The following is a 27226-nucleotide window of genomic DNA, read 5'->3' on the forward strand; positions in this document are numbered from 1 at the left end:
AAAAGATATTCTTGAGATGGTTGTGATTAATTTCTCTACATATGGCTTATCATTATTTAAAAGTACTGGATCTTGATTATAATGGTGATGATGGTGGTGGTAGATGAGATTGTGTGTAAAGAACTTTCAGATCTAGATGGTGCAAAGTGTTGTATAGCTTGGCTTGTCGGAAAAAAAGCACAAGAGATCTTCATCAAGACCAAACTCAAGGGGAAGGACATACAAAGTATTAAATTAAAATGGTATAATAGTTTAATCCTGGAACAGAAAGATGAGGAACAAGATGATGATGATGATGATGATGATGATGATGGGAAGGAGTGTTTGGATACATGTGGCAGATGAATTATTAAAATTAAGGATAAAACCAGTTGGTTACAGTACACATCAGCAAAATAAGTTCGGAGACCCACAAAAGATGTTTTAACCCGTTTCTTTCCTCACAGTAGAACTTTTTTTTGTTAGAGCCTCACAAAAAAACAAAAGTGTCAAAGTTAGAGTACTTTTCAGGCAATTAGCCCTCTTATACTATAATGCGTTTGTCGAAATAGTGAACGTCTGTAACTTATAAATGTAAAACAATGTAAAGGACCATATATATTATACCTATTTGAATAGAAAGCTAATCATGAAAAGTAACTCATGAACAGTGAACCATGCTGGTAGGCAGTTGTGCAACTGCCTACTTGATTTTTTTTTCTTTTTAGTTTTTGTCACATAACTTTAATTCTTTTACTTTTGGCACGAAAGTTTTGTTTTACTTAGTTTTTAAACTTTCATCTTTCTAACTTTTGACACGAAAGTTTCATTCTCTTTACTTTTTATCACACTTTTGTTTTACTTAGTTTTAAAACTTTTATCTTTCTAAATTTTGTCACGAAAGTTTCATTCTTTTTAATTTTTATCAAACAAATTTACTAAAGTTTCGTCCATTTTACTTTTTGCCGCATCGCTTTCGTTTCTTTTACTTTTCGCAAGAAAGTTTTGTTTTATTTACTTTTTATACTTTTATTTTCCTAACTTTTATCACAAAAGGCTTATTATTTTACTTTTCACCACATAACTTTTTTTTTTTACTTTTGTCAAGTACACGAAACTTTTAACTTTTTTACTTTTTGTCTGCTTTATTTAGTTTTTAAACTTTCATTTTTCTAACTTTTGACATAAAAGTTTTATTCTTTTTACATTAGTAAAGTTTTCGCTCTTTTACTTTTGTCACACCACTTTCGCTTCTTTTACTTTTCGCACAAAATTTTTTTTTTTTTTTTTAATACTTTTAGTATTCTAATTTTTGTCACAAAGGTTTCATTATCTTACTTTTCACCATATAACTTTTGTTTTCTTAATTTTCGACAAGTTTTTTCCACTCCTGACATGCAACTTTTAACATTTTTCCATAAGTTACAACTTACAAGCTATACCCAAAAACAGCATTAATCTGTCCGTCTAGTGAGCCCTAGTGCAGGTAACCTTGCAAGATCCCAGATGGTGCACCGCATGCGAGTATGTGACCACTAACATAAAAGGCACACTGGGGCAAAAAAATCCTCATGCTTGCTCACTAGGGGCACAACCACCAAACATTCCATCACGAACTGGATTTTACCATTATTTTTCCAAGGAAATTCAGTGAAGTTGCAGACCCAAAGCTAATAGGGAAGTAGCTATATTAAAGAACTAATAAGGGCAACCATTCTCGCAGTTGTGCACTCACGGTCTACCAGAGAAGAGACCTACAATTCTCAAGGTGGTCAAGTTGTTGAAAGGAGGATCAGATAAGAAGCTGATTGTTTTATACTTTCATTGAATGATAAGTTGTTCCACACATCTGAAGCTATGGTAAACAAGTAACCATAACTTTGTGTCTACAAAAATATAATACTAGTAAACATGAAAATCTTTAGCTTAAGTATTTCACGTTTGTTCAAGGACTGCAACGTGCTATGACATATTACCAGATAAACACAGATTCCCGTTACCTACAAAATCTTACAATCCCCGTTTGTAATGGGTGTGAATCGTACAGGGTATTAAGATGAAACAAAACAGATATTTACACTACGGTGCTGCTGTATGACTGATGAAAATAGTCGCAGCTTACAACATGTTTTAAACAGCATATTGTTCAAGTGAATGTGTCCTCACGGTCTCCCTCGGCAACGTCACCCTCTTCCAAGTTACTGAACTCCAAGAAATGTGTGGGCCTGTGATCTTCATGATAATACTCACGTGGAGTCCCTAGCTTTATCCCGTATCTCATGCTAACTGTATGCTTCACTCCCATGAAATTGTAATTCCAAGGACCGTTATCAGGGACCTAAAGCATAAAACCAAAAACATAGATTATTAACCAATGAATAACAAAATGAAAGGAAATAAAAACCTCTCCGCCACGTTTATACTTGCTTACCATATAAAATCCAAGGAAACGGTCACTTAGAAGCATTTGAACTTTTTCATAATGGGTTGGTAAATAACCATGAGGATTGCTTCCTGTATCCTTGTTTGCACGACCCCATTCATAACCTGTTGGAGTAAGCTTATATGCAGTCAGCGAGCAGGAACCCGGAGTGAAACTGCAGGTCAATATTATTGACCTCTCTCCATCCCACTGCTTATTGTTTTCCAAAATCCGAGCATGAAACGTTAGGTCCTGCACAGATGAACATGATTTAGAGGATTACCAAAAAAAAAAAAACCTAGAGCAGGTATTCAGTTTCACATTTTAAACTAAATTCCTTTAAAGCGTTACCAGTTTGAATGGATATAAATGGAATATAATCAACCCATAAGGAAAGAAGTACATGGGTCAAAAGATAGCCACACACCTAATTTGCAACATAAAGTTAAAAACGTACCTGCGGTGACAACTGAGGAAGCTCATTTGGTTGTGTGTGCATCCATCCCAGCGGTTCCAGATCGTTAAGGAAGTCATGTTCAGGGAGAGCAGATGGAAGATGGACTTGTTGATGAGTACCCCACTGAGGTGGCATAGCAATGCACCGAATTTCTTTAACTTGAGGATTATCAGGGGGACTTACGCCATACAAGTACCCAGAAATCTGAGTTCTTAAGTCTGCAATGCATATGAACTTCTTCAAAACATTCTTCGGCATGATGTATGTATACCCCGTTTCCTGCACAGAAGTTTAATCCAATACAGAATATAAACACAAGACCTTTAAAACAGAAGTCATGCTACATAACCAACAGAAATATAAGGAATGTTACCTTTATGTCCTCCGAGTTTACGTAGATGTGATTTACACGGAGATACAGGTTTGTAGCTGATATTGCCCTAACACGCCAATCCGTCTTGGAAGCAAATGCAGATTGTTCATAAGGACTCGTGGTGGTAACAATGAGCTCATCACCATGAACATTTGTTGTCCTGGTTGTGACTGCAGTCAACTGACTAGCTTCTTTCGCCTGCAATATAAATATCATATGTCACCACGAGTACCGACACAATACATAGAATTGACATAAGTGATACAGTGAAGGTACGGAAAAACAGGGCCTTAAAAATGAAGGGTATCCAGTACAATCGTCATATAGACAATATCAACAAATGACGACCAGCAATTAAAGCTCTTTTGATGTAACACTGCAAAAAGTACAATTCAGAGTGAAACAGTTGTTATAACGTACCTGTTTCTCTATTTCAGCAATTTGTTGTCGCTGCTGAGAAGGAGGTGTAATTTCAGCACCAAGAATAATATCACGTATCTCGGATTGTGTCAGCGCGGAGGTATTAACATTGTTCTTCTTTGCATAATCCGACAATATGAGATCTCTTAAAGCAACTTCAACCTGCACCAAACGAAATATTAGCCATCACTCAACCAATTTCCTTAAAAAAAAATGCTGAAGCATTTAAGGGTGAAGCTTACCTTCACCCACTGATCATCCGTAAGGGATGGCCAGATGTGATGGGGCTCCGTAACAATCGTCTTATCAGGCTTGAGCAACATCTTTGCCTTCTCATTGTTTACATGTAAAGCTCGCAAAATTAAAATTAGCCTGGAGAAAGCTGTGTAAGATGATATGCTCTTCAACCAATCATCATATATATTAAACAGAACCATTTGGGGTTCTGATGCCTTGAGAATCAGATCACCAAATTTCTCAATTTTCAAACATGCTTGGAACGGAAGCTGCAACTCACTTCCCTTGATGACAATATTCGGAAAATCGAGTAAATGGACTTCAAGGGGATCCAACATGCCTTTACGAGTGACAATGATCTGCTTAGGCTGTTCTTCAACAGGCAAAGAACGAACAAGAGCAGCCACTTCTTCTGCGGTTTTCCACTTAGCCAGTTGACCAAGACGTTTCTGACCAGCCCATACACTTGTATGAATAACCTGTAAATTGCATAATAAACAAATGAATAAAGTAGAATAGTAGCAGGAAGTCAAACCCAACACTAGTGGTGACTTTCAATCCGCTTTTTTAAATAGGCAGATACAGTTATGTCATATCTCTAACGGGTCAAAAAAGATAATTATAGGAAGTTTGATCGAAGAAACAGTACAAACTGATCCCCTAAGTGTAGTTCTTAAAACCTCCTCAACAATTTCACTCGTAACAAAGAGCATTATGCAGAAACCATAAGATTTGTTTCATTTATGACACTAGGTATCTATCAAATCTGTCCAAGTTATAGGAAGAACAAACCTTCAGAAATAGCTGCCCTGTGCGAGGATTGAATATGAAGATAGCACCATTAATGGGTTTTGTCGTAAGATTTCCTTCAAACGTCTTGTGGATGGTCACACGGTACACATTTGTATCATCAACAAACCAGATTATTTGATTGCTAAAGATTTCTCCGTAGTTCTGAGAGGAAAGGTACGGTTCAGTTGGCTCTGAAGAATACAGCTGCAACCCTTTCCTTATGCGCTCCCTCAAAACATATAAAGCCGGGTTTGACTGCAAAACAAAGAAATAATCAAGTCCTCCATATTTTAACTTATATCGTGAATTAATAGCACTTCTTAGCACCATAATAAAAAGAATATCAACGAGATAGTGCATACCTTCATAATCTTATTCATTGCCTGTGCAAGTAGTGGCTTTGACCCAGGAAACCAGTTACCAAAAGCAGAATGCAAGTTGTACGCAAGATCTAGTCCAATCATCACACCTGCAATCATATATTGAACAAATTTAGTCTGTGTCAAAGCAATAAACTACATTTGGTTTAAGTGGCGATAGGCACACCACAACACATATATCAGCTGATTTGGGTTATGAATTATACCGGGTAGCAAGACATAAAACTTGCTTAATATAACTCCTATATTATATATTTATTCACACGTTCATTTAAAATTTTAAACGTTAATCATTTTTCACATTGCATTTAACCCTTTTATTATTATAGAAAAATTAGAGAAACTGGACAGAAAGTGCTTTGCCAGTCAATCTTGCCAGCCCTTTTCCAACAGGTAAAATCAGCAAACTTCCATTCACACCTTTTACAAAAAATGCCCAACCCACCCATCGTGCCACCTCTAAAAGGGACAGTTCAATATAAAACAAGTACAAAGTCAAATAATATACCTGTTGGTGATGGATAGATGGACATGTTATCGGTGGTGTAGTCCATGAACTTAGCCCTAGTATAACGTTCAATATCATGAGAATCATAATCACCCCAGCGAAGCTGCACATCTATCCAGTACTTATTGCTCGCTTTCTGATCAAATACATCTTTTGACTCTGCCACCAGACTAGGTTTAGACATGGGCCATCTATGTGCAGCAAATAGTAGAATGTCAGCGCAGGAACTGTTCATTTTGTAACTTTTCCTCGGATGGATTGTTTCCTTCTGCACAGTCTCAATTTCCAAAGCATCCAACTCCTGATCAAGCACCTGACAAAGATCCATCACCACACTCTCATGGACCTTTTGCCACAAGTGAGCACGAAAGATCTGAATAAGAGAGATCTTCAAAGTAGGAATCTTCCCATGCATGAATATTCCAGTCAAATCCAGTTGCACTTGGAAACCAACGTAAACATTGGCTCGGTTAATGGTAGGTGACCACCACAATGTGAACCTACGGTTAGGAATTTGGTTCAGCCCTGATCTCTGAGCATTAGTCAACTTTTTGTACTTCATTGACTCCTCGAAACCTGAAGCTTTCTCCCAAAACAAACCCTCCCAAGTTGGGAAACTGCGAAACATTGGGAAAGTAAAATCACATTTCAGATTTTGGTACATGAAGTCAAAATAATACAAGTGTTGTGTTTAAGATAGAAAAAAAGACGAAGGGAAATGAAAACGTACTAGGTTCCCTTGAATAATGTATGCTCCAGTATTCCCTCAACACCACCAAGTGCTTGGATAACATCAGTTCGATAATTATTCAAGTTCCACAGTTTCCCATCATGCCTCTGGTGGGTCCACCAAAATGGGTTCTGTTTCAAAACCTGATATTGCTTAAAATCAGTTCTCACTCTCCATCCTTTGTCATATGCTAGTGTGTGTCGATCCTTCTGGAACAATGTATTGATTCTTGGTATACCACGGTCCCATGAATCCTAATATAAAGTTAGCAGCAAACATTTGTTCAGACATGTATTTACCATATAATAGAAATGTATGACAATGAAACCAAATGACACTCACCTCCAAGTCCTCAAGCGTCAGACGCCTGTTTTGTGACTGAGCTTCCTGCCTCTTCAGAGCATATTCGGCCCAAACACGTTGAGAGTCAATGAATTCGCTCTCCCACGGCTGTTGAAAGTAAAGAACAAGTCAAAAAGTCTGTTTGCCACATAAGATTTGATGACATCTCTAAGACTATGGATAATAAGATACCTGTATATAACGATAGAGATTTGGAATCAATTGGTCTTCTTCATGACTCATACCACTTCTAAAGTGTGTTACCCCAACATCCGTCTGCTGACTGTATCGAAGATCACTCTGTGGAATCAATATGTGACCCATAGATAACATACCAAGCCCTCCAATCTCCTTGGGTGTGTAGAAAATCACAGGAGGAAACCTGTAAAAGAGATTTATCACATGCTACACAAGTTCAGAAATAGTCTACACTTTATAAAGTAAATAAATCATCAAACACCCACCTGCTAGGCATTTTAGAATTTAATCCGATCTTGATACGAGTCTGGATTTTGTTTTCACATTTGACTAACAGATCAAGTAGCTCCTGTGTATGCACAGTCGCTTCACGGAAGTAAGTCATTAGACCTGCATGATACAAAGCTATTAGTTAATCCTTGTTACAGAAGAAAAAACACGGAGAAAGGTACATAAAAGTGAAAAGTCCAAACCTATTAGAGCTGTATTCCACTTGTTAACAATCTTTGTAAATGTTGTAGACCCTGAACTCATAAGAATCTGCCTCACACGATTTTCAAACACTTTCATGTGTTCATCATCAACTCGTAAGAAAGCAACCGCTGTACGCTCTTTCGTCTGTTCATTCTGCAAATTCCAAACCCCATCTTTGGTGTTGCTGAACGCCTCCTGAGTCATTCTTATTTTTGGCAATATACGAACCTCAAAGCCACACCTGCATTGCATAAACAAGTTCGTTATTGTCAAAATAGAGAACTACAAGTCAAATTAATCGAAGACAAAAAGTTATGATATGGCAGAGGATCAAGAAACATACATGCTAAATAGCAGGTTAGGATTATCTTTGCTATAAACAGAAACAAAACTGTTCTCCCACTCCAGGGTTGTAATGCTCCGAGGAAGACGATTCTTCATGTCCCAGAAAACACTTCTTCCAAGATTCACTGAGAAAAAATAGAAAGAGATCTGAGTCTCGAACGGGAGGCATATAGCCAAACTACAGCTTTCTTTTACTAGTGATAAAATAAGTAAGGCATCCAAATATAGAATTAAGAAGTTTACCATCATGTTTCATGAGCCTCATTCTTGCATCTCTAGGCCAGCACTTCTTATTATTGTACCCAACCATATTTTCATTGTTAGGATCAGGATGCTCAGTGAGATACCGCTGGATAAGATCTCGAGCCTCTTCATGTGTGAAACGGAATAAAATGTGGACTTTATCAATGTACCGAGAGTACAGACGTATTGGATGGCGTGTTTCAACTTTCGTGTCCCAAAAAGTAATGAACTCATTGGGCATTTGTGGCGGACCGGCAATCTCACTTGCACGGGTCAAACCAAGAAGCAACAGATCCAACACAAGTCCATAATATTGCACCACAAAAGAAGCAAACTGGAGACCACGTATTAACCCATATGAGTTCGTGTGACTCATATCTTTATACGACAACACAACATTGTTCTTCGCAGTGACATAATCAGCAATATTATGATCAAGAACCAATCGCAGAAGCCTGTTAAGCATCGTCAAATCGATCTTTTCAAAGAACTTCTCAAACTTCGTCTGCAGCATCACCACACACTGTCCATCACCAGTGTCCCATATACCCTGCAAATTGTTAATGCCCTGACACCATTTATAAACAAGAAGTGGTGGTGGCTCTGAATCTGCAGGCTTGATCCAATTTGGAAAAAGATGGCGTTTGTCCCCTTCAAACCATAAATATTGATCAAGGTATGCATCTGTGATCTTCTCGAGGGGCTCAATCTCATAAACTGGGATAAGATAACTGTATAAATCCATAAACTCGATGCCAACCTGCAAAAAAAATTAAAGGCAGTTAGTAATGAACTACGAACACATTACACAAAAAAAAATATGGCAAGAACTTACTTCTTTGAAAGCACGCTGCGTGAGCAAATGACGCTTGATTCTTGATAATGCTTCATGCGGATTGTCATAAGCTTGTTCAATCAAGCCCAGCTCTTCTCTTTGGAGCTGGTTTAACCGCACAGCAACACTATAAGATTCCTTAAGCCTCTCAAGAGCAAGAATAAGAAGCTTTGTGTCATGCTTGTAAGACAGAGGGGGAAAAGGTATGGGTGAGAACTTCCTAGACTCCAACCAATGCACTGTCGTAGTGTATATAGCCACAGCTTCTTCTGGGGTCACATATGGACCATCTTTCAGGTAGTTATGCTGTCGCTCCTGTAAGAAAGACATACCCAGATATGAATACATTATCCCCCAAAGAACCAATAATCAAACACATATAATCACATACACAAGCACAAAACAATCAAAGAAAAATAATATACCTGTTCTGCTTTCAGCCAAAGACGAGTCAATCTACCCAAGTTCTTCCTACAAACAGTCTTATCAACTGTGGCGCCCCTTCTAATACGCTCACGATTATAGTGAGCAACATTTGTCCACCAATCAGCTTTTGACTTCACATAACGAAGAATCATGTTCTCAATTGGAACTGGTAAACCAGGAACCTGCATACACCAATGTCAGATGAACATAACAGGCACTAAATATACATAATATCATATTATCCATGTAAACAATTTCACATATTGAAGATACCTTCCAGGGAATGTTTGCCTTCCAACAACGCCATGCTTCACTCAAGTGCTGCAAAATGGTCCTTGCCTTATTTTGCTTTATTCCCTCTGAAAGTTCAGAAAAGAAGGCCATTTAGAAAGAACGGAAGTATCTACGTTAAAAACAGCAAAACCATAACTGTGATCAAATATAGGTATAACACATAAAAATTGAGAACTGTAACCTGGCATGGCATCAAGAACATCATGCATCACAGCTGCACGAAGCTCGAGATCAAAGTGGCTTTCAACACGTTGCTTAGTAACAGTCTTAGCCACCCCTTTAGAATGTCTTCCCTCAAACTGGCGAGCGAGTAAATTTCCCAGCCACCTTTCCAGTAGGGGTACTATACCACGAAGGAAAAATAACCAAACTCTCCACATGGGAGCCCAGAAACCACAACCAGGTCCCTTCCCAACAGGCCCAGTATTAAACCGATAATAGATCAAATGCTTGAGATCCTTGCACATACGGATCTGCCTCATGAGACGGTATTTATATCGATACATACCAGTTAACTGACCAACATGAGAGAAAGTATACTGAAGGCCATCAGCCAACTGGAATGCATCAACATTCCCCAAACGGAACTGAATGTTTGCATCAACAACCAGCTTTGTTAGACGCAAGATTTCACGGCAAAGATGGAAGGCATTTCCAAAACGTGACTTCTTACGCTCCTTGGTAGTAAGCGTCTTAACAGGCTTCAGATTAAAATTATAGTCGAGATGAAGATAATTAAGATTCTTCCGGTGAATCAACAAATTGAGCATGTTGTAACCTTGCTTACAAACTTGTAGACCTGCTTCCGCCCAATCAAGCTCAGTGGTCTGGAAAAACTTAGTAGCTTGGAGTGATCTGAACAAGTGCTTCTTCTTCTGAGCTTTAGGTGGTCTATGATGCAGCTCATTCAAAACAAAACACTTCAATAATTTCTGGTAGCTAACCCGCACTTTCACTGGATATGAAGGAGGACTGTAAAAAGAAAACTAACAGTAAGCATTAAGAAGTAACAAGAAACGAGGGATCCAAGACCTCCCACATACTATATAGCAAGCTCAACAATCAATAGCATAAAACAATTGAACATTGAAAAAGATCAAAACCCTACCAATGTTCCTTGTACCACTCTGATACAAGAGGGATGTCTTCGGCACGGCGCATCCGACCAGATCTCATATTGAAGGGGCGGGGTGCAAATAGCAAAGAGATACCAGCAGCTGTAGTGTCTGTATATAAAGGAGTACTGGTAAGCAAGGGCTCAACACCATCTGGCAAAGAGAAATCATCATCGTCTTCATCATCTTCATGCAATTTCTTGTCACGCCGATCTTTGTTAGCAGAGGTTATGGGATGTATCAAGGGATCATAATAAAATGCAGGCAAATCAGGATCCTCTGTTTTTATATACATAACCATCGGCGTATGATATATGCATAACCTTACTTTTCTTGGCCTGTTGTTATACAGATGAGGGAAAGCAATCCTGTACTCAGTCCTCAAGGGTGACCGGATGATAAGTTTATTGATATCATTGAACTCGTTCCAATCCTCATCACCCTTCTCCATGTCACGGTACAAGGGTTCAAATTTTGGACCACCTAAAAAACAATGGAAGTGCTTAGGAGATGCTCAAACAAGTTTTAACATGATCAGTAAGTTGATACAAACACTTGACAGGTATGTACTAGTGTACATACAGCAATTAGCGACAGAGACGTTCAGATAAACATACCTGGTATGCACATATTAAGAGCTTTGGCAGTGAAAAAGGACTCCATATCAAACAGGTAAAAGTAATTCCTATCAATAAGATCAGACAGCAACTGTCCTGCTAATCGATGAAGTGTCGCCATGATAGGAAGTGAGAGATGCCACTTTCGATAACTTGGTCCGTTAATAAGTTTGGTCTTCACTAGAGGCTTATGGTCATAGAACCAGGTATATACAGCAGAATCTTCCTCCTCATCCAACTCTAGTTGAATGGGTTCCAAAGGATCCACATCCAGAAGATTATCAGCATAATCCAATGGAGGCTCCTCGTCATCAAAAGGAGGAAAACGCATTCTCTTGAAATGTCTTCGATCCCTCTTCTCCCTCCGCATCATGATCCACATGGTCCCCCACTGCACAAGTTCATAATGATCAAAATCATGAGGATGATACTAGAAAGTAAAAATAAGTTACTGTAGAACACCCTTTTACTTGTGACTTTTCCACTTCATAGAACTATTACTTTTAAAAAATGTCATACCTGAGCAAGATATATTGGTTCAACAACCCATGGAATCTCATTAACAAATGTGATTGCACCGGTGATGTGATATAGCACTTTAACATCACGGACCTACGTTGGAAGAAAAAATCGGTAAATCATTCAGAAAAAGACAGATTGCAAAACAACTAGAGATCAGGAAAGTTAAGAGGCCATGAGAGATGAAATAACAGCACCTGTTCCCAGGGCATGGGCATGTTTTCCAGAAGCTTGTAAACTGCATGAGGAACAAACTTGAGAGCCCCTAGGTATACACGTTTGTCATGTCGATACTTTTTCGATGACATATCACCATGATCCCTATAAACAAAACCATTTTGCAAATTTTGATGATCCCAACAAAATATACCGAGAAACTGCAGGTAGCCAGTTCACAAACAGAATTCTGATATAAAAATAATTTATTTGAAGAAAAACAAAGAGAAGCTGAGAAGCAGAAAGACAAACATAAAACGATATGCTTGCATTCTACGCAATCCATCAAATCAAAAAACTAAGCTCCAATTACATACGCACGAAATAGTGAAGAAATATGAAATCCACTCTCCTAAACCTACTTTCATCAAGTTCACATCTATAAACATGACATCAGAAGAATGGCATCCCATGTGAGGAACACAAGATGGCAGACCAGGGCTCACACAGAAAATATACTTCGAATCACACTGTGTTATAGATGATGTAACAAAGAACAAATTTGGCCAACTTACGACTATCAGGTTTTTCTGTAAGCTTCTTTGAAGAACTTATGGCTAAAGTTTTTAACCTTATCACGTTTTCAAAAAAAAAAACTAACAAAAGGGTTTCAGCTCTGATCTTATTTCCTACCCAAACACCTTATAATAGTTTATTCAAATCATCCAGCCACTTAAGCACATAGTTAGCAAATACGTAACTAACTCAAAATCATGATACCTATCATTTGTTAAGCAGCATAATCAATTACCTTTACCTCTTGGTTTGAGTGTAATCATACATAAATATACAATATCAATACAGGTATTGTACATGGCATTATAACAAGTGTTTAACTCATGTACATCTATGCATCGTGTGTAACAAAATGCATAAACCGATTAGCAGTTTATCAAGTTTAAGCACCATATAGGCATACATTAAATACATATATGAGTATATAATATATATACATCAAAAAGCAACAACCAGAAATTAGCATGCACCTCAAAATCTTCCTAGCATACTCAGTTAATTCATATACAAGCACTAACAAATGTTTAACTACCTCATGAATATCTTATATCTAAAATAATATACATATATAAATATATACACAAATATCAGATAAAAATTATTTTAAAAAAAAAAAACTAACCTAATACATCATATAGTTGCATATTTTAGCTTATAATCTCCACAGTACGAATTAATAACAAAAAAATCAGCTGAAACATAAATAAAAATACATACAATATATACATATATATACATCAAAAATCAATGGGGAAAAAAACTGACCTAATAATTTTCCGAACATGTTCAGGAGGCATATCTTCTTTCTGCGTTTCAACAAATCCAAACTTCCTTTTATCACCATATCTTTTGGAATTCAACTGCTGCCACTTCCTCGCTTTTTCTTCTAACCTAGCTTCCGCTTCTGCAGGCGACGGCAAGACAGTGTACGACGGCTGCGTTGCCGGCGGTGGCGGAATCGATCCTCCAGCTCCTCCGGTCCCAGGCGGAGCTAACGGCGGTGCTCCGCCGGTTCCCGGCGGAACAATCATCCCGTTAGTGTTGTTATTCCACATCTGTTGGTCTCCGTTCCACATGATTAGATTGGAGTATTAGTTGGAGCTAATCATGAAACCCTAACGGAACTTAAACGACGTCGTATGGTGTTTGTGTGCGTGTGTTTTGGGAGGTTTTTAAGTTATGACGGTGAGTTAGGGTTTTGGATCTGAGTGAGAGTGTGAATAAATTGGGGGAAAAATGAGAGTGGGGTGTATAGATATAGAGAGAGGGTGGGCTTGATTAGTAAGGCGGTTGTGTTATATATGGTTACGTGGTCAAGTCTTGTTGGATATTTTTGGTGTGGTTGTAGCCTATAGGATGTTAGCCATGGTATTCTCTTCGGGTCGGATGTTTTTAAAGTAAAATCAAATAGAAAATTTGGTTTGTGGATTATCCGTTTTACCCTTCTAAGCATGATTCATTAACAGGTAAATGGTTTAGTTAATCGGAAATGATTCTTTTGTGAAGTCAAGAAAAACGAAGCTAACCCAGCAAGGCTTTTAGGGTACTTTAGAAAGATTTTTCGGTGACAGGAAGAAGTTTAATCATTATCAATTAAGCAAAATCATTTTTTTTAGTAATATATAACGACATGAGACAATAAGTTACTAACTTGATCACAAAAATTAGATAGTTCAAAAATTAGACAATACTATTACTCATCATGTCTTTCTTTTTTTTAGTAAGGTAAGGAATATGAATACTTCCATTTGTCACAAGTTGAACAAGCTTCATTGTTGAGAAGACTATAAAGCGTTCCAATCCAACTCAAACCAATCGGCTTAAGGGATATTTAAAAGAGATTTAGTTTCTCCAATGTCTTTAGTTAACTTTTTTCAACTATAACCACGTTGTATTTCGGGGTTAGTGAAATTTATTGTAAGTCATGTAATCATCTTTCTTCCACTGTAGTAAAAACTATCCCATAATACCATAAAGCTTCAATGCCACTTTAAACTAAGAGCGGTGTTGATGTTTTATCGCTCAGGAGGCACTGGCGGAACCACACATAGACAAGGGGTAGTCGGGGCTACGGGCCGTAAAATTTTGTAGTATATTTTTTCTTAAAAAGTGATGTAGTTTATATTGGTGCTATGGGTCAAATATATATGAGATACCAGTCAATGTAACTAATTTTAAGCTTTCGAAAGTTTTTTCTATCAATATAACTTATAAAGATGTATTTGTGCTAATAAATATGAAAAGGTATACTCCAAAAGTGCCAAGAACTCTTAAAAAACCACCCAAAAGCGCAAAAATCCTTAATAATATGCTAAAAACTGTAACAGTCTGAAGGTTATCGTTACTTTGTGGCGATACGTGGCTAACAAAAAAATTATGTGCTAAGGGTCACATTCGATCCTGGTTCCGCCATTGTCGGAAGGAGCATCTCATAGTATGTGGCAAAGGATCAAAGGCATCTACTTTGTCACCCTAGATCCATCATAGGTTAGGTTTGAGAGCCATGGATGGATGGAAAAAACTTACTTGACCGGAAATAGGTTCCTAGAAGGCTTCCTTGAAAGGCCTTTTGAATCAAAAGGGCTTCCTTGACTAAAAGAGGCTTCTAAAAATTTTTCTAGAGGGGCTTCTAGAATGGGTTCTTGTAGTTGTCGAAGTAAAACTCTTACTCCGAGTGCATTTTATTTTATTACCGGTCATTGTTTTAGTTGTGTTTTTACCACACCTCCCAATGCCACTAAATTTTGATCATAACTCACTATGAAAGTAAATTTTGATCACAACTCTTTGTAACACTAACAACAATTAGCTTTACTCTATCATTCTGTCGTTTAAAAAAAAAGGTTTACTCTGTCAAAACCCTCATGTGCGTTCAACTTCTAAATTAAAGTTTGTGAGTTTCTTTAAAAGGATAAAAAATGTTTTGGATAATTTGTTTGATCATTATTTGGTTTTGGTTGGAGTTGCTATGTTAGGCAGTGAAAATACTTATGAACTTTCTGAAGAAGGAAACGTTGATGCTATGGATGTTGATGATGACCAAACTACTTTTTTAAGCAATTAGTAGGGGAAAAAAAGTTGGAACAAACCTCACCAAATTATGTTACAAAAACTGAGTTGGAAAGGTATTTAGTTGAGCAATGTGAGTCTATCGATAGCAACCTTGACTTGTCGGGTTGGTGGAATGAAAAAGAAGCATGGTTTCCGATTATGGCTACTATGGTGATGTGGCCAATTTATATCTATCGCTCACATCATTATTGGCCATTTTATTAAGTGTTTTAAGTCGATTTTATGTGCATTTGACGCGTTTATGGTGTTTGTTAGTGTTTTCAGGCTCTAAACAGGTTACGCGTTCATTTGGCACATTTTCAGATGATTTTTGGTCAAGATAATGATTCATGATATCAAGAGTTGTTTGAAGTGGAAAAGATGGTGAGAATTTGTGAGTTGCAAGTCGAAGAAAAGGATTCTCAGATCAGAAAATTGAGACTGCGACGCAGTGAGGGAAAGCATGAGCCACTGCGCCGCAGTGGTCTTCAAGAAACTAGCAATTCTGTCAGAGATATTGGAATGCACCACTGTGGAGGAGATCGTAACCCACTGCGCCGCAGTCATAAGAAGGTCAAACGCGCCCAGGTCAAATACGCACCACTGCGTCGCAGTGGAGGTCATCACAACCTACTGCGCCGCAGTGGGAGCACGGAGCTGAGGGTTTTGGATCGTTTTTGCATCAGATTTTGAGAAGGGTATAAATACAAACCAAAACCTAATTTTTCAATGAATCAGAGTTTCTTTCTAGGAGCTGTTCTATAAGGGATTTTTCAAGGATCAAAAACAAGTATTTCTTCCATCGATTCATTGAAGATTCACGAGCACCCACCTAGATCGTATCTACTTTTATTGTCTTACAATTTCAATTTCTCAAACGATTGGTACATCATGTTCTTCTTTTATTTTAATTATTATTTTAAATTAATCATGAGTGGCTAAACATTTAATCATCCACCTTGATGAAACTAGACGAATGATGTGATTGCTATATTTTTAATTCAAATAGTTGATTTCAATTATCATTGTGTCGAGATCTTGATAATTTAATTCTTTTATATATATTATTATGATATTGGTGGCATGTGTGTTCTTCGTTGGTGATACAAGTTGAATGCATATGTGATTTTCAAATGGTTGTTTGTCTATGAGCAATTATCACTAGTTCATGGTATGGTAGTGAATATCATTGTATTGAAAGGAATATTTTGTCAACGTGTTTTATAACGGTCGGTGGTACCACATTATCCTCACATAGGCACAATTGTTAATTCGATAGTCAAACAAACTAATTGTTGGTAAGGTTGTCTAGGCATTGGTGGTACCGGCTTGGGTAATTTAACTAACAACTTAGGTAATCGGGTAATTTGTTCACGGTTGGTGGTACCACGTGGACACTTTAATCCTTTTTACGATTATCTTTTCAACTCAAATGGATTTGATCTTAATTGAATACAATCATGTTTGAAGTCTAGTGAATTCAAGGGGGATGATCTTTATTATTATAGTCTGAAGTTTTTCCTTCCTTGTATGCGAATTGTCTTTTAAATTTCTTTTAATTTATTTGTCAACGTGAAAATTAAAGCAACACCGCTTTTTCCAAACCATTTTATCAAACAACTAGTTTAAACCAATCCCCGAGAACGAACACGGTCTTACCTCTTAACTGTATTGCAAACGGTTGGGTCCACTGCCTGATAGTGTGTAGTAGTGAGTTTTTAGGTGATTCTAGTTTATAATTTTTTGAACTTGATTTAGCACATCATATGGCGAGAGATATTTTGGCAATTCTTTCTTCCATTATAGCTCCAACATCTGCATTTAGTACATGTGGACGTGTTCTTGATGCATTTAGAAGTTCATTGACCCCTGGTGTTGTCAAGGCAATTGTATGTACTCAAAACTGACTTCAGTCCAAAGATGTTCTTATGGATATCGAAGAAAACCTTGAGGATCTTGAAGCATTTAGTAACACCCCAATATTTTAAGGTAAATAAAAATTAACCTTTTTCGTAGTTTTGACATTAAATTAATTTCCTAGTATTTTGTTTTGAGTTAAGGGGTTAATTTAGTCGGAACATTAGTGGCTAGCGGGTATTTTACCCACAAAATATGTTATGGGACGTGGCTAGCAGGGAGAAAAGCCAGCCACCAAGTTTGATGATTCATGTTTTCCCACTAAACTTTCACTCATCCTTTTTCACTATCTTCTTCCTCTAATTCTCTTGAAATCCATGCAATGGAAACTCAATTAAAGAAATTTTACTCTTAGAACAATAATTAATAACCATCTCCAATTACAATAGAAATTGAAATTGAAGGTTGTAAGGAGGTGGTGGTAGCCGAAAATTCTAGGGAGAAAAAGGAGAAGAATTGTGATTTGATAGCCTAATTCTCTTGAGGTATTGATTCCATAACCCTAGTTCTATTGCTATTTAAATTTAGGGTCTTTAATCTTAAAATTTAGGGGTTCCTATTATTTGAGATTTTTCAAGTAAAACCCTAGTTAAATTTGATTGATAAATGGTTAGTTTGATTTAAAAAGTTTGTTGATTATGAAAATCCCCATAGTAAGAATTTTATATCTAGTGGTATTTGACTAGTAATCATAAAAGGGGATTCTATCATGAGAGCTTGGATTGTTGGAAATATTGAGTAGCCAAACACCATAGTGATGGAATTTATGAATGCAAGCATATACTTGCAAGAGAGTGAGTTTTGTAGAACTCATAGATGTTATGTGTTTATTCATGTATAGGTGTTGAAGAGTGAGTTGTTGATCTTGTAGCCTTATTGTGTCAACTAGCCAATTTTGAGGTGAGTGTATATGCATATTATCATGTTCTTGTTATTAGAGGTCATAGCCTCATAGGTGGGTAAATTCCTATGACCCATGTGATAGTTGTTAAATAGAACTAGTAGGTGGGTAAATTCCTACTAGTCAATTTGTTTGTAAGAGCTAGTAGGTGGGTAAATTCCTACTAGCCACATTGTCCATGGCCATGTTGAAAATGAATGTATGTTGTTTGATTTGTATGAAAAGGCTAGCTTGCTAGGCTTATATGGTGCTTGATGCACAAAGTTGAAATGGCATGATTATGATTATATGTGTATGCATTCACTAAGCGTTGCTTATGTTTTAGTTGTTTAACTCTTTTATAGGAGTTGGTAGTAGTAAAGGCAAGGAAACTCTAGAGTGAAGTTCAATTGAAGGTTCTTGTCATCGCTAAGGTTGGCAAGTTGGATAATTTTGATGGTAGATAGTCCCTTTTTGGTACCCATTGGCTCTTGATACATGATCTTTGGTAATTATTTTTGAATGAACTTCTGAAAAGTTGTGGTTGCGTTGAAAACGTTGGTAATGATAGAATTTGTGACTAAATTAACAATTACCCAAGTAGGGTTATCGACCCGCTTGTGGAATTTTATAGTCAAAAGTCTTGTAAAAATAAAGGATTTCAATGTATTGGTGATTTATATGTTTTAAATGTCATGTTTTGGTATTTGGAAATGTTGAAGTTGAAATGGTGTTTTGGTTTTAGCAATTTGAGTCAAGTGCAGGGAAAAAAATCTGATTTTTGATCAAGTAGTTTGCTGTAGGTAGTCCCACTGCGCCACAGTGGGAGCCTGTCCTAAATCACTGCGCCGCAGTGGGCTAATGGAGTTTTGTTGCCGAGTTTATCCACTGCGCCGCAGTGGGTTTGTCGTGCCTCACTGCGCCGCAGTGACCTTTCTTTCATTATTTGCCGAGGTTTTCCACTGCGCCGGAGTGGGCACTGTTAAAAATATATATATATATATATTCGATTTTGTTTAAAAAGGTTTGGGTTCTTACACATTTGAAGTTGGTATGACTTTGTATTAATCATTTATTATTATTGTTGTTGTTGTTGTTGTTTTTATTATTATCTTATTTATAACTTTTGGCATTCTATAATTGAAAAATAAGTCGAGGCTTTATCCAATATTACTTGTCGATGATTGAACTTTTCAAGTTGGATAGATGAAACAAGATTAGTGTGGTTTTCTTTTTGTTTACTTTTGGGTGGTGCTGAAGAATGACTTGAAACAAGATTAGTGTGGTTATACTTTTGTTTACTTTGGATGATATTGAATGATAACTATTGTTATTGTTGAAAACTTGCGTTTCTTTTAAATTTCCTTATAAGTTTCTTTTGTAAATGAACTTTTTCCATATGTTTATTGAACAATGGGCATGGTTTTATTTTTAAATGTAATGGTTGAACCATGGTTTTAATATAAATTTGAACTTCATCGGATATCATTTGTATACTCGTCAAATTCTTAAGTCTAGATTGTTATTCAATAGCAACGTTTGCGTTGTTTAGGAGTACTATAACATGTTTAAGTTGAATAGAATAATGAAAATGGTTAATCATAAACCAAGTGTCGACTTAAGCTTTTTGAAGACCTTAAGCGAGATCAATTTTTTGGGGTTTTAATTCATTAACATCGAACTTAAAGTTAACGAAAGCAAAAAACGAAGTGTTGCTCAACTTATAACTACTATTAAAAAAATGTGTAAAGGTTGATTAAAAACAAATAAAAGCGTTAAATCTAATACAAATCATATAATGATATCTAGCCCAAAGTCAAACATTAAAGGTGTGTTTGTATTTGCGTTTATAAAATAAATTATGCGTTTAAAAATTGCGTTTTGAAAAAAGCATGTCCCTACTTGCTTTTCCAAAACGCAGTTTAAACTCTAATAAAACGCAGATAATCATTTTTTTTGCCAAACACATTTTTTCATTTATGCGTTATGCAAACACATTAATCAGATAATCAGTTCAAAACGCAATCACAAACACTCTATAAGCCTACTATACGAAAAATTGAGGCGTTGAATTTTTTTGGCCCCAAAACGATGACTTGGTCTACAACAATTGTAGAGCCGGCTATGCATAAACCGATTCGCAGATAACCGGTTAGTTTTGGTTTCATCGGTCCAAGTACCCGACATCTTCGGCTTGGTTACCGTTACTAATATATGATACCCGAGTTTTTGGTTTCGGTTAAAAAAATTTGACTATCCGAACCAAACCGATTTGTTTACACCCCTGACCCAGACGCTCCGGTTCTTAAAGATTTTCATCAACCAGTTTTACATCCCCCTTTATATATATACAGTTAAGTACTTTTTTTGTCCCTGTGGTTTATCGTTTTATCACTTTTCGTCCTCGCCGTTAACTTTTGGCTAAAATCATCCCCGTGGTTTGCATTTCGTCCCTGCCGTTATAACTTTACCGTTAACCCCCTCACATGCAAGTCATGTGAGGGGCATTTTCGTCTTTTCACCCATTTAAGTGCAAAAATTGTTCCTGTGGTTTCTCGTTTTTGCATTTTTCATCCTCTTCTTAAACAAAAAAAAAAGGTAACAACTTATCCAAACAAAACAAAAACCTATATATACATGTATATTTGAGAATCTACTCAATCACTTTCAAATGTTAACACGTACATATAATGTTTTAAATACAGGTATATACCGGTCGGTGTTACCGGCAATACCGGTATCGGGGTGGTACTCCGGTACAACTATTTCTGGCTTTTTTGATATTTTTCGGTATTACCGTTCCGGTATTCTCATTTTTTATTTTTTGAACTTTTTTAAAAATTATTTTTATAATATTTTAGTGTTATTTTTTCAATTTGAACTTTAAAACTTATATTTTATAATAAAGCACCAATTTGGTATTATTTTTAAGTGGATAGTAATTATATTTTGACAATTTCATTAAATTATAGTAAATTTTATAACATTTTTATAAATTAAAATAAATAAATTAAATAAACCGTACCGCCGGTGTTAAATTGCATTTTCATATGTATGTATATATAGGTTTTTGATTAAATTCTTGTTTGGAGGTTTGTTAAGGATAAGGATGAAAAATGCTAAAACGACAAACCATAAGGACGAATTTTGTACTTAAGTTGGATGAAAAGACATAAATGCCCCTGGGTTAACGGATCCAAGGACGAAATGCAAACCACGGGGATGATTTTAGCCAAAAATTAACGGTGAGGACGAAAAGTGATAAAACGATAAACCACAGGGACGAAAAAAGTGCTTAACTCTATATAAAAAAAGAAAAAGAAAAAACCCTAATAAGTTCCCAAATTCCAAAATCACAATCTCCAACTCTCTCACACAGATCATCATAAAAATCATCTGAATCAAAGAGAGTTGCAGTAAAAAAGAAGAAGAAAAATGGTGTTAGCGGAGCTAGGAGGGAGCATATCACGTGCTCTACAGCAGATGAGCAATGCAACAATTATAGATGAAAAAGTTTTAACTGTTTGTTTGAATGACATCACTCGCGCTCTTCTTCAATCTGATGTCCAGTTTCTTCTCGTTAAAAAAATGACTGATAATATTAAAAATATCGTTAATCTCGAGGATCTTGCTGCTGGTCATAATAAACGTAAAATCATCCAACAGGTATTTTTATATTATTTCACCTTTTTTTTAATATATTTACTTTTTATTGATACTGTATTATTTGAGTGAATGTACTTGTTAAAAGTTGTGTTAGTTATGTGATGTGATCGTAGCGATTTGTTATAGAGATTTTTCGTGATTACGCTGGCTAGGGACGTGTAGTGGATTAGTATATTGATCAGTGATTGAAAAATAAGACAAAATTAAAGAAGTTACACAAACATACCGGAAGGAAGATTATAATAGAACGGATAGGTGGAGTGGATTACGGATTCACGTATGATTAAGTTGATTCTCGTGTGATTGAAACTGGAGAAAGAAGAGGATTAAATCGTGTTCAAACACGTACTATTTGATCCGTTTACATAATAGCAAATGATTTTGTGGTCTTTAATTATTAGTGCTAATGTGTGCATTCATCACTTTTCATGTCTGAATAGAGCTTGTAGTTCTCCCGAATCTTGACTGTTGTATATACATAGGGTTAAAAGCAGGACCCATCAACAATTTACATGTTAGTTATTCAAGTTTGTTCTTTTTAACCTTTCGTTTGTCTTCAGAAGACGCTTTGGTTTGCGAGGTGTATACTCTACTTTTGTTACAAATTTTATGATTTCTAGATTGAGTGGATGTTACATGAGTTGCAGTTTTGACTAACGTTGATATTTGGAATTATTAAGTTATGGCTTTGCAAAAAATTATTTAATGTTGGCTGATTAGGGGTTATTTTACTATCCATATGTACATGGAGTTAGCTAATATGGATCTTTTATAGTTGATTGATTGGACTATATCTGACTGCTATAGCAAATTGGGAACGAGTGGAGAGCAACAGAACTTGGATATAGTTGATGAAATAGTTAAATGGTCTGTTGTTCATGTCACAAACTCAAATCTTAGTCATTGAATTTATACTTCAGCTAAATGTGTGGAATTTGAACTGATTCAGAAAATAGCAGTTAATTTAAGAATTTTGTGCTTTCAAATGCCTGTATAAGCCAATAAGTGTTCTATTTGTGATCAAAATAGACCATTCAATTTCTCCCATTTTCTGGTGTTAAAAAGTGTTTGGTTTTGGTGAAGTGCACATGAATGTTGTTAGGTTCACTTCGCTTTTTTAGAATTTCCAACTTTATTGTTTCACAGTGATTTGATTAATGATACTTTTTTTTGCTATTGATACCTCTAGTATACACACTCTTGATGGACAAGCGCTGTTAGTTTTCGATTGTCGTTGGTCAAATATTCAGTGAATGAATGCTCTTCTTTCTTAAGACTATCGCCAATATTCATTTTATATAATCGATACATAAACTATTTAAAAGTAGGTGGCTTCGGTGTTAACTGTCGATTGTCGTTGGTCAGTTATTCAGTTAATGAATGCTCTCTATTATAAGACTATCGGCAGTATTCATGTTATATAGTTGATACATAAACTATTTAAAAGTAGGTGGCTACACCTGCCAACTCTAGTGCTTCATTTCTTCTATTTTTCTCTGGGAATGTATGTTATCATTAATTATCAAGGGTTAGTCTAAGAACATTGTGATGGTTGACGGTGATTTATTCATTTAATCAGGCTATATTCAACGAGCTTTGCAAGATGTTAGATCCTGGAAAGCCAGCTTTCACGCCCAAGAAAAACAAACCAAGTGTTGTTATGTTTGTCGGTCTACAAGGTATATTGTTCATCTATTCAAATTTGTTTGTCAATTGTATTGTTACTTTAGCTACATTAGTTTGCTGTATATTATGTCTTTAGTCTTTACTGTCTCGATGACATGTATTTATGGAATGTGGATGATTTCAGGGTCCGGTAAAACAACCACCTGTACAAAATACGCATATCATCACCAGAAGAAGGGCTGGAAACCGGCTCTTGTTTGCGCAGATACATTCAGAGCTGGTGCTTTTGACCAGCTAAAACAAAATGCAACTAAAGCCAAGATTCCGTTCTATGGAAGGTTGTTTGTTTATCTGTTAGATGTACATCTGAGAATTTTATTTCTGGAACCCTGTTAAGAATGCTTATTGCGATGATGAGTACTAGCCAACTTTTAATCAGTTTAGGCTAGAATTTTTATTGTTACTTGAAATATTCAAATTAATAAATTAAGCTGGGCTGTGTTATGAAGGCATGTTTATGCATAAAGGGTTTGCCATGAATAGGAATAAGAATGTTCAGTTGCTTTCTATCATGTTATTAGCATATTGAAAGTTTGAAACAGACAAGTAGACAACATAAGCTTTATAGAACCATCTATTGGCTTTCTAAGAAAACCATCCGTTGGCCATATGGTGATATGCAGACTTTTATGTTTAATGAAATATAACAGCTCTTATGTTCAGAGACGGGGGATACCAATTACTATCGTACTGCTTAGTTAACATTTTGATCACTTACTAGTTACTACTACATAATATTACCCCTAATGTGTATCAACTTCATCTGCTACTATAGTTATTTGGAGTCAGACCCTGTGAAGATTGCAGTTGAAGGTGTTCAGAGGTTCAAGGAGGAGAAATGTGATCTGATTATTGTTGACACAAGTGGTCGGCATAAACAAGAAGTTGCGCTCTTTGAAGAGATGCGTCAAGTCGCTGAAGCAACGGTAAACATAAATTGTCCCGTTTATTATGTTATCTTCATTTTCTGAATTTGAATTCCCAAGGGAGTTTCTAAAGGCTTGTGTGTATGATCATGCAGAAACCGGATCTTGTTATCTTTGTCATGGATAGCAGTATTGGTCAAGCTGCATTTGATCAAGCTCAAGCGTTTAAGCAGAGTGTTGCTGTTGGAGCTGTCATTGTTACTAAAATGGACGGCCATGCTAAGGGAGGTGGAGCTCTTAGTGCGTAAGTGTCATTCTGCTAACTATGTTGTGTTGTTGGTGCTTTGTGATAAAATTAATGTTTTTCTTACCTTATAAGCCGATAAATGTAATTCTGTCTTGATAGAAGGGCAAACAGATCCTGCATTTGGTGTCTAGGTTTGAATTTATTGAATTCAACTGTTTCTTCTTACTAACCATCGTTTTCTTATTATATATGCAGAGTTGCAGCAACAAAAAGCCCAGTCATATTCATTGGAACTGGTGAACATATGGACGAGTTTGAAGTTTTTGATGTTAAACCGTTTGTCAGTCGTCTTTTAGGTTTGCATCTTTTTGTTTATTTATCATTAGTTCTCTTGATGCTAATTTCTATCTTACAGCGTTTAATATGTCCAGGTAGCGCTGTAATTGGCCAAAACAGGCTCTATTTAGAACATGTTGCTTTAGATATGGATCAGGCTGGGTTGAATGCGTACCCATGAACAACTTCCATTCACTTTTCCTTGTTTGTTTTTTTATAACTGAATATGTTAAATATGGTTAAAACTTAAAATGCCATATTGCTGAAGTATTTGTTCGTTTTTTCTGAATATATTGTCAATATAAGAGGTTATAAGCATAGAGCATTTGAATGCAATAACACGCTGCAGTTCATTTTTTACCCAATTGATATGTTTCGTTTTTAGCTAAGATTACAAAGTTCTCTGTTTGGCCTTGTTGGGTATACAATATAAATCCAAATTAACCCGGTTTCTAGTTAATGTGTCAAAACGCCCCTCTTTATTTGTTTTATATGCACTGCGAGTCTATTTGAGAGTTTGTTTTACCCTTTTGACTTCTTGAATCAGGTATGGGTGACCTGTCTGGCTTCATGGACAAAATTCAGGAAGTCGTTCCTATGGATCAGCAGCCCGAGCTTCTTCAAAAGCTCCAAGAAGGGAATTTCACTATGCGGATTATGTATGACCAATTTCAGAACTTGCTCAAAATGGGTCCTATCAACCAGGTTCACCATTCGTTCACTTTATTTAAGTTTGATATCTATGTTACGTGGTAAAATTCGAATATCATTGGGCAGTTAAATGTTTTCCTTCTCTTGTTTCTATTATGTAGGTATTCTCAATGCTTCCAGGATTTAGCTCAGAGTTGATGCCCAAAGGCCGTGAAAAGGAAAGCCAAGCAAAGATCAAACGATACATGACAATGATGGATTCAATGACTAATGAAGGTTAGTTAAACTTGGAGGTGAACAAATGAGTGGGTTTAGCAGTCGGGTTACAGGTCAAAACATTATTAGGTCACAAGTAATTATTGATATGGGCTGGAATGTATTGGCGTGCAACACTACATGTCCAAATTGTTTAACTCTTGTGAAAAATAAATTGCATAAAAAGGTGGTATAAGTGTAAAAAATATATTTGCATTCACAATAAAGGCTTAAACTTTCAATGAGTTTCCATTAATCTTAAATGAGAATGTGTTATAGATTTATAGACAGTCCTGTCTTCCCCCCCTAATAAGAATGTGATGCATCACCTTCCGGAAACCGTTGAAAACGGCCCAAAGTGAGAAACCGGTGTAACCATTAATGTATTGAATATTATTAGAAAGAAAATATATCATGTGAAAAATTATCTAGTTTTTTTAAAAAGTGATATTGGAAGTTGTATGTATTATTATGTAAGCAATTAACGTCAAATTTTTTTATGAAATTAATTTTTCTTTTTGTTGCAGAGTTGGATAGCACCAACCCAAAACTCATGAATGAATCCAGGATCATGCGGATAGCCAGAGGTGCTGGTCGTCAAGTGAGGGAAGTCATGGAAATGTTTGAAGAATATAAACGACTCGCCAAGATTTGGGGCAAAATGAAGGGTCTTAAAATCCCTAAAAAGGGAGACATGAGCGCATTATCTAGAAACATGAACGTACAACAGATGAGTAAGGTCCTTCCTCCACAAATGCTAAAGCAGATTGGTGGCATGGGCGGATTACAAAGTTTAATGAAACAAATGGGTTCCAGCAAAGATATGATGGGCATGTTTGGTGGTGGTGACAAATAGACCACCAAAGCGGCAGATTATAGACATATTAAACTTAGTTTTTTTTGGTTATGCATTGTTTTTGACAAGTTTTTTTTGGTTATGCATTGTTTTCGACATTATTGTCCATTGTAAAGACCAGGAATGTGTTCATGAACATGTATATGATCAACCAAAAATTTCTGTATGCGTTTTTTTTTTTCTTCTCTTTTGCCACTTGAGTTGAACAGTGGTTTATGTACGTTTTTTCTACTGGTTGCAAAAGACAAATAACTGACAGCGTTAAACAGTTTGTGTGTGAATCGAATATACAATTATTAATTTAAACTTTTTTTACAATTGTACTGGTGTATGTACGCTCCAATTTGCTGAGCTTTTTCATCTTTTGTTCCCGTCCC

The 27226-nt window shown here is 36.3% G+C and overlaps 2 protein-coding genes across 2 annotated transcripts; one reads left to right on the forward strand and one right to left on the reverse strand.

The window, feature by feature from the left end:
* Positions 1–1907: 1907 nt before the first annotated feature.
* On the reverse strand, positions 1908–13698 carry LOC122607300 (pre-mRNA-processing-splicing factor 8A). The gene is made up of 25 exons (XM_043780245.1): positions 13204–13698; positions 11904–12027; positions 11707–11799; positions 11188–11578; positions 10564–11053; positions 9637–10427; positions 9435–9520; positions 9161–9343; positions 8736–9050; positions 7901–8660; positions 7656–7782; positions 7312–7553; positions 7105–7228; positions 6833–7022; positions 6641–6748; positions 6299–6552; positions 5569–6185; positions 5043–5149; positions 4681–4935; positions 3894–4367; positions 3652–3813; positions 3232–3429; positions 2859–3137; positions 2411–2653; positions 1908–2317 (listed from the first exon to the last, which is right to left on the reverse strand). Exons 1-25 carry the CDS (start codon positions 13512–13514, stop codon positions 2126–2128), a joined length of 7116 nt encoding a protein of 2371 aa, XP_043636180.1. The 5' UTR covers positions 13515–13698; the 3' UTR covers positions 1908–2125.
* Positions 13699–21638: 7940 nt separating this feature from the next.
* LOC122607843 (signal recognition particle 54 kDa protein 2-like) lies at positions 21639–27015 on the forward strand. The gene is made up of 9 exons (XM_043780904.1): positions 21639–21952; positions 23532–23631; positions 23763–23916; positions 24414–24564; positions 24660–24808; positions 25007–25107; positions 25635–25792; positions 25900–26014; positions 26521–27015. The coding sequence occupies exons 1-9, from the start codon at positions 21722–21724 to the stop codon at positions 26847–26849; spliced, it is 1488 nt and encodes a 495-aa protein (XP_043636839.1). The 5' UTR covers positions 21639–21721; the 3' UTR covers positions 26850–27015.
* The last annotated feature ends 211 nt before the right edge of the window (positions 27016–27226 follow it).

The sequence above is a fragment of the Erigeron canadensis genome, chromosome 7 (assembly GCF_010389155.1).
Source record: "Erigeron canadensis isolate Cc75 chromosome 7, C_canadensis_v1, whole genome shotgun sequence".
Taxonomy (NCBI): Eukaryota; Viridiplantae; Streptophyta; class Magnoliopsida; order Asterales; family Asteraceae; genus Erigeron; species Erigeron canadensis.

What these genes read in the sequence shown, in the direction of transcription:
- LOC122607300 (XM_043780245.1), bottom strand. Translation starts at nt 13,514, where the DNA reads ATGTGGAACGGAGACCAACAGATGTGGAATAACAACACTAACGGGATG. An exon ending in TGACGCTTGAGGACTTGGAG is followed by an intron (nt 6,553 to 6,640) that starts GTGAGTGTCATT and finishes ACTTTATATTAG; the next exon opens with GATTCATGGGACCGTGGTAT. An exon ending in ACATTATTCAAGGGAACCTA is followed by an intron (nt 6,186 to 6,298) that starts GTACGTTTTCAT and finishes AATGTTTCGCAG; the next exon opens with TTTCCCAACTTGGGAGGGTT.
- LOC122607843 (XM_043780904.1), top strand. Translation starts at nt 21,722, where the DNA reads ATGGTGTTAGCGGAGCTAGGAGGGAGCATATCACGTGCTCTACAGCAG. An exon ending in GTCAAGTCGCTGAAGCAACG is followed by an intron (nt 24,565 to 24,659) that starts GTAAACATAAAT and finishes ATGATCATGCAG; the next exon opens with AAACCGGATCTTGTTATCTT. An exon ending in GTTTGTCAGTCGTCTTTTAG is followed by an intron (nt 25,108 to 25,634) that starts GTTTGCATCTTT and finishes TTCTTGAATCAG; the next exon opens with GTATGGGTGACCTGTCTGGC.